The sequence below is a fragment of the Engraulis encrasicolus genome, chromosome 7 (genome assembly GCF_034702125.1).
Source record: "Engraulis encrasicolus isolate BLACKSEA-1 chromosome 7, IST_EnEncr_1.0, whole genome shotgun sequence".
Taxonomy (NCBI): domain Eukaryota; kingdom Metazoa; phylum Chordata; class Actinopteri; order Clupeiformes; family Engraulidae; genus Engraulis; species Engraulis encrasicolus.
This window is the reverse complement of record NC_085863.1, coordinates 55,890,142-55,897,306: the sequence shown is the minus strand read 5'-3', so window position 1 is coordinate 55,897,306 and position 7,165 is coordinate 55,890,142. Positions and strand designations below refer to the sequence as shown.

Below are 7,165 nucleotides of genomic sequence, written 5' to 3'. Positions count from 1 at the left end.
TTAAAATATCAAGTTTTGGCAAAGGACGCGCTCAACTTCTTGGAAAAACGAAAGGCTTTGGGTGCGAGATAAAAAGTATCAACTTAAGGAAGAAAAATCCGCACTCACAAACTGCGTCTCATTATTTATTTATATTACCACCATATCCAAAAAGCAAATATAAATAAATAATGAGACGCAGTTTGTGAGTGCCGTTTTAAAATATCCCCAGAATTATGAGACATTACATGTTTTCTGCCTCAAACATTGACCACCTGAAGTCAGACAGCCCTCAACCCTGGTCACCTGTCGACACTGGTCACCACCAGCAGTCTGTTGTTCCTGATGGCAAAAGGCTCTGGTGCCACTTTTTATTTCCACAACTATGAGTTTATAAGTGGTACTCTATTAATCGTTGACCAGCAAGAGTCCGGTAGGACAGGTCGCATCAGTCCTGCGGTCACCTATCAACGCTGGTCTCCTGCAGTCTGTTATTCATGATGGCGAAGGCTCCGACGCCGCCTGAGAAGCCGTTCTGCCTGACGTGGCTCTGGCGCGGGTTGCCGTGCGCCGTCTCGGACAGCTGCTTCTGCAGGATGGCCAGCGACACCTTGTTGGTGGCCATGAAGTCGTTGACGGAGATCATCTCCCCCGAGAGCCGGCGTCCGGCCAGGTGTCCCGTCTCCAGCCCTGCAGGACCGCCATCCGTCTCGCTGTCGCACACCGTCTCCACGGACGCGTTGGTGTAGCGCTGCCTCCCTCCACAATTACCACTGCCGCCGCCGCCACCAGCATCGTGTGCAGGAGTGGGCTGCACCGCGTTGCGCTTGAGCCTGCCACCGTGGCCGATGACGGGGTGCTGATGCCCACGGCGCTCGGCGGGCAGACATGGGCGGCAGCAGCAACAGCACCACCACGACCACCAGCAGCAACCCCACCACCTGCCACGCCTGCGCCCGTAGTGGTGGTGATGGTGGTGGGGGTGGTGGTGGTGGTGGGCACCCCGGTGCAGACACGGGCACGCCGCGCAGCAGCGCTGGCACTCCAGCTTGGCCAGGATCCAGTTGAGTGTCTGCTTGATGACGATGGAGAGGACGTTGAAGAGCGAGTAGATGCAGCAGACGCCCATCAGGATGAAGAGGCAGTTGCCCAGGCGGTAGGCCTCCTGCGCCCGGTAGCCCTCGGCGCGCTGGCTGCTCACCAGGTCGCCGAAGCCGATGGTGCTGAAGGCCACAAAGCAGAAGTAGAGGGCGTCAAAGTAGTCCCAGTCCTCCATGGCGGAGTAGAGGGCCGAGGCGCTGCAGGCGATCAGCAGGGCGGCGGCGCCCAGGATCAGCATCACGTAGTAGACCGACGGCTTCCAGCCCTCCAGGCTGTCCTCCTGTTGCTGACTTTGGCTGCACAGTAAAATAAAAAAAATGGGGTGTCAAAATTTCAGAGTAAACCGGTATAACTCCAGATAGAATATTTACAACACGGCGGAGAGTCACGTTACTCTAACAGTGGAGTCAAAAGTCAGTGTAAAATTTGCAGATGGCTAGCGTAATTTGAGGATGATTACCCCCTCTGCATCAGGTGTCACCAGTGTTAAATATCTTTTTCACTCCCATTGTTAATATTATAAGATATTGAGTAGAGTTAACTTTGCAAATGTTATCTATACTGTCCAAAAAGTACAATGAACACAATATTTTTGAGTGGGACCAAACGCTTTCTGAAATTGAGTTCATTTCAACCCTTTAGCAGTTCAAATAACAATAATAATTTTCACCAGATTCCCACACGTGAGGCATCATTGTAACGCTTAGAATCCATACTCTCAGAATCTATGGTTAATTGTTATTGTGGGTTTTTCAAAGACTTTTTTGGCTTTTGTGCTTTATTTATGATAGGACAGTGACAGAGGGACAGGAAACGAGTGTGGAGAGAGAGAGACGGGGAAGGATTGGCAAATGACCCAGGCCGGAAACGGACCCAGGTCGCCGGCGTAGTAACCTAGTGCCCTACCGTTAAGGCCACGGTAGGGCCATTGTGAGTTAATGTCAAGTCATGGAGAGTTACAATAACACTGGTGTGTTTTACTGTGTGTCCTCGGCGTCACCGCTGCCATTGTTGGCCCCGGGACCCACGCCAGAGCGGCGCAACTGGCGCTCGTGGCACCAGCGCATGACGTAGGCCAGCATGGTGATGATGCGCTCCAGGAAGAGGTTGAAGAACAAGATGGTGGCCGCGCAGCCGATCAGGCCGTAGAAGATCAGGAAGATCTTGCCAGCGATGGTGGCCGGGGTGGTCATGCCGAAACCTGTGGGAGGAGGATGGAGGACATTTGAACGGAAACTTATAGAAACAAATAGAGTTATGACTGATTACGATGTATGTCTAATACATTATACTTTATCTTTTCCATATAATATCTGTCTATGTAGTTATTCCTTTAATTTTGATTAAACTTTCGCTCCACATGGGTACATGGCTAACAAAGTCGTTGCTGTTATAACGTTTCAGATTCGGTTCCAACCAAGACAGTTGCCTCTAACCAGTTGTGACGGTTCAGGGCTGTTTCCAGCTATTTAGGGGCCCTGAGCAAAGGAAAACCTGGGTCAGAAAATTTAATTATTTTAATATAATAAAAGCTGTACATCATCACTAGTCCTTATCGGGGGCCCATTTCGGCTGTGAACCTATAGTAGGCAACTGCCTAGTATGCAGGGCCGGTGCCACGGGGGAGCATTGGGGGGCATTGCCGGGGGCATTTCTGCAGCCGGGTCTGCTAGTATGCCTACCCGGTCGTGACGGGCCTGCTTTTTTTAACTCACCAATAGTGGAGACCACCGTGCCGACGAAGTAAAAAGCCCCGGCGAAGTCCCAGCGCGGCCTGAGGGCGTCCACGCGAATGCCCGCCACGTTGGCCTCCTCGTACTGGCGCAGCAGGCCGCGCAGGGCCTCCAGGCTGATGTCATGCTGCTGCGTGAAGTTCTCCAGCCGCTCCTGCCAGCGGTGGCGAGCGCGCAGCTCGGACGGCCGCTCCAGCGCGGAGAAGACGGCGGCGCCGCACAGCAGGTAGACCAGGATGAGCGCCGCCAGCAGGCCAAAGCGGGCGTTGTCCTCGTTCATGTCCAGGGGGAAACAACAGGTGGCGCCGGTGAGCCGTCGCTTCCGCACCATGGACAGACCAGCAACACCTCTCAGCGACAAATGTCCATCATCTTGCCGCTCTGATGGGAAGAAAACGCAGATTAGAGCGAAACGTGCCTTGGAGACAATGGCAATGCAACAACAGACACCAAAATGTACACAGAATTTTTTACATTCACAACATGAAGTTGAACACAAATGATTTAAGCTTATGTATGAAGATCTACTAAGTATTGACTTCTTAATTTGGTTGTAAAGGATTCATTGAAAAAATGAATCTAAAAAGTGTGACACATCACGCCAATGCAAAATACCATAAACAGTCAGGTTGCCCATTGAGACCCAAGTTCGAATACGCCCAGCCCAGGGTCATTTTCCAGCCCAACCCCATGGGCTCTGTCTCAAATGCCGCACTTGTGCACTTCGGGCACTGTTTTTCAGTGCCTAGGGCGCTCACACTGAAATTTTCAGTTGAGCCAGTGCACTGAAAGTGCCAGGATGATTCGCTAACAATAGCAGAAACATGCAGTGCTTGAATGATGGACACTGCACGCACTAAACGGCGGCCATGTTGACAATGGCACGGAGGAAATGTGGCATCCAGTTCAGTAGAAGAGTTAGGTCAACAGTCTCCTAATTCTGTAAGTAATGTTGATGGGACAACAACCTTTTCATGCAAACCAAAGTATTGTATGTGTGATTGTTGTCCTTTGGGGTGAAGGAAATGGAAATACAAGCACCAGACGCTGTGCATTGTAAACAGTAGCCAACTGATATTTTGGCGAGCTAATGCCATGCCCAGCCTTCACTTCCAGCGAGGGCACAGTGCATAGTGCTCCAATTTTTCCACGACACTATGCACTAAAGACCTCAGTGCACTGTGTGCACTGTGCACTGACTGTCAGTGCACTGACACAAGTGTGTGATTTGAGACATAGAATATGAACATTTGAATATAGATGCTAGATCTTCAGTGCCCCCTTGACCGTTGGGGCCCTCGTTCTGGGCCCAGTAGGCCGGTGCAGTTATCTGTCCCTGTATGCAAACATCAGTGAATTAACACAAGTGTGCCATTTGAGACACAACTGTCTCTATCTGCAATAAAGACCCAAAAAAGTCCATAAAAATAAATAAATAAAATAATAATAATAATAATAATAATAAATAAATAATAAAAAAAAGAGTAGAATGATGGACATACAAGCTCAGGGTGAATAACATGCTGTTGACAGGGAGTTAATTTAAGACCAATCCTAGGTTGAAAATCCATGACGTTGTTCAAAGGTCTAAAGGAACAGTTATGGTCGCCTAGCTTCACCCTTTCCTTATTGTGAAGGCCCATCTAAAAAATACTTTAAAAGGCTCAAAATCACAATTTGCTATTCTTCTGTAGTAATGAAAAAAATATTACTGACAACAGGACCTCATATAGCAGTCAGTACCTGCGATACATTGTAAAATGTCAGTCTCTCTCGCCAGCTCATTCCAAGTCATGAATCTAGTCTTTGATGGTGTGCAATATGTATTATTATATATAGCCTAAAGTCTATGTTTTTTTCCAGTTCAAAGTTTTATACCTCACAAGAATATTGAATTTTAATATTTGAAATTAAAATACGGTATGTATATATTTAAAAAATGAACCACCATATACAGCAGCAAAAATAATACTCTTGTAATGTAGTCTATAACGCCAAGACCTTCAACAAAGTTTAAATCTGGTAAAATGTAAGCCTATAATAATTTATATAATTCGAAAAATAAAGCAGAAATAAATCATGAATACAATAAACCAGAAAGCAGTTTTAATCATAATTGTTGTCATAATTTAAGACATAATTCTTTCACACAAGCTGCATACATGCAAATAACAATATAAAAATAAAAGATAAGAAATGTTCCAGTCACAACTTCTTTCATCTGTCATCTAAAACAGATAGTTGCATATAATTGATCTTCTGCATTAAAAGTGAAATGGTCAGAACTTACCTGTAATTGACAGCTATCCGCTGCCTGGATTAATAACTGGCAGTGTATTCGTATCCATTAAAGGTGATGCATCCAGAGGGCAGCAACAACAGCACCCGCTTCAGACACTGTCAACGCGTGTTATGACATCAATGCGTCAGGGACTCAAAAGAGATGAGGGAGTCATCACTCTCCAGACGTGTTTTTTTTTAACCAAGAGAAACTCGGTATGAGGAATGAGAGAGAGAGAGAAACTGACAAATCAGAAGAGAAAGACAGAGAGAGAGAGTAGAGGGAGGGGTGAAAAGATGAGTAGACAAGAGACTAGCGTGTGTGTGTGTGTGTGTCTCTGTGTGTGTTCCAGTGCCTGTGAGTGTGTGTTTGTGTGTGCGTGTGTGTGTCAGAGAGAGAGGGGAAGAGCTTGTGTAGGTGCAAAATAGATTGCATGACTGATTGCTGCAATTATTCAAAATTTTGGAAATGCAGCCATGGGGCTCTTGAGACCTGTAATCAGAGGCCTGTGCAGTGCTGTGGCTCATAGTAAAATCTGCTCCATCACTAGGGACACGGGCAGCCATAATAGATCCTCACCAAGACACACAAATTCCCAAATGCATGTTCAGACACTTTCCTACCTCAGATTTTCTTAAATGATTATTCATTTATTTTATTATCAATATATTTCTATTTTCCATCTTTTTTGTAACTTTATTAATAGACAGTTAATTATACAAGCAACATTATTCATTTATTTTTTGACAGTTAAGGGAATGTCTCTACGCAGATGGGTGTTAAATAATAACTGATACAATATGTTGGATTTGTTTTGTTATTATCATGTGTGTGTATTATGCTTTTGCTTCTCTTATTATTTTACTCATACCTCTGTGATGCACACACTTCTGAGCTCAGACACACACACCTGAGGGTTGTGTGTCCCCTTACGCCCCCATACAGGGTTCCAAGAGTGGGCAGTATTGGGGCTGAAAATCAGTCACATCTGGCAACCCTTCCCCATGAAGTCAGGCTTGCCCATCTAGTCACTTGTGGGAGACACGTGTGGGTGGGTATGTATTGTGTGTACCGCATGGATGAAACAGACGAGGTGTGCCTTTGTTCCATCTGACCCAGCTCGATTTGACTTTCATCACCAGCCCCCACTCGTCTACAGTACGGACCATCTCGCTCCTCTCTCCCGGCACCATTAAGGCAGCTGGTAGTCAGCGGCAGAGGAGAAGAGACGCCAGGTGCGTCCCCCGCTAACATTGGCCTCATCAAAGCAGACTGGGCCCTCCAGACAGGGGGCTTCTTCTAACCCCCACTTTTGAAAATATATTTGTGGAAGCACACGCGCGCACACGCACGCACGCACGACCAGGGCTGGACTGAAGTAAAAAAAAAAATCACCCAAGTATTTTTTGGCTAAAACTGGCCCTTCAAACAAATTAGCATTCCGTTTTCACACAATACCCAGCTTGACTCAGTCCACTGCCTACATTAAGGATGGACCAATGGACCGCTCCCACTAAACCAGTGATGTCAAACATAGGGCCGGGGGCTGGATGCAGCCCGCCAGATGGTTTAATATGTCCCCAGACTTGTGGAGAAATAAAAACTAAGAATATCAAAAAATAAGTAAGATTGTAACACATTACACTGGTGCTGCAGGAGATTTTTTAGAATAGCCCAATTGAGAATGAGTTTGTCTTTTTGTGTCTTGTCATTTACAGTAAATGCTCCTGCTGTTGTATATCCATTCTACTTTGAGGTGGTTAACTCGCAATGTAATTCCGATATGAAGCAGAAATGTGCAATACCGGTATTTCGTAACTATGGTTATGGTTCACTGTAAGTGGCCCATGAACGGAAATGACACCCCTGCGCTAAACTGTCGGCCAGTCCCTGAGAAAAATAAAATAAAATAACAAACAAAAACTGTCTTTGGGACTGTCGGCCCACTGTGAAAATGCCCTATATACCAGAATACCAGTCCAGCCCTACACATTGCATGCACACACAGACGCACACCCACAATCCATTTTTAACTCTGTGGCAAGAAGTACTTTTTAAAAAATCAGTAAGA

General features: G+C 46.4%; 1 protein-coding gene across 1 annotated transcript; it reads right to left on the bottom strand.

Annotated features, from left to right (window-relative positions):
• Positions 1-315: 315 nt before the first annotated feature.
• Positions 316-3,093, bottom strand: kcnk12l (potassium channel, subfamily K, member 12 like). Its single transcript, XM_063204046.1, has 4 exons — positions 2,796-3,093; positions 2,062-2,281; positions 928-1,370; positions 316-738 (listed from the first exon to the last, which is right to left on the bottom strand). Exons 1-4 carry the CDS (start codon positions 3,091-3,093, stop codon positions 440-442), a joined length of 1,260 nt encoding a protein of 419 aa, XP_063060116.1. The 3' UTR covers positions 316-439.
• Positions 3,094-7,165: the final 4,072 nt, after the last annotated feature.

Bases quoted from the DNA above. Each gene is read 5' to 3' on its own strand.
- kcnk12l (XM_063204046.1), bottom strand. From the start codon at position 3,093: ATGAACGAGGACAACGCCCGCTTTGGCCTGCTGGCGGCGCTCATCCTG. The intron at 2,282-2,795 runs GTGAGTTAAAAA...CTCCTCCCACAG, and splicing joins CACGGTGGTCTCCACTATTG to GTTTCGGCATGACCACCCCG. The intron at 1,371-2,061 runs GTAAAACACACC...GTGCAGCCAAAG, and splicing joins GGTGACGCCGAGGACACACA to TCAGCAACAGGAGGACAGCC.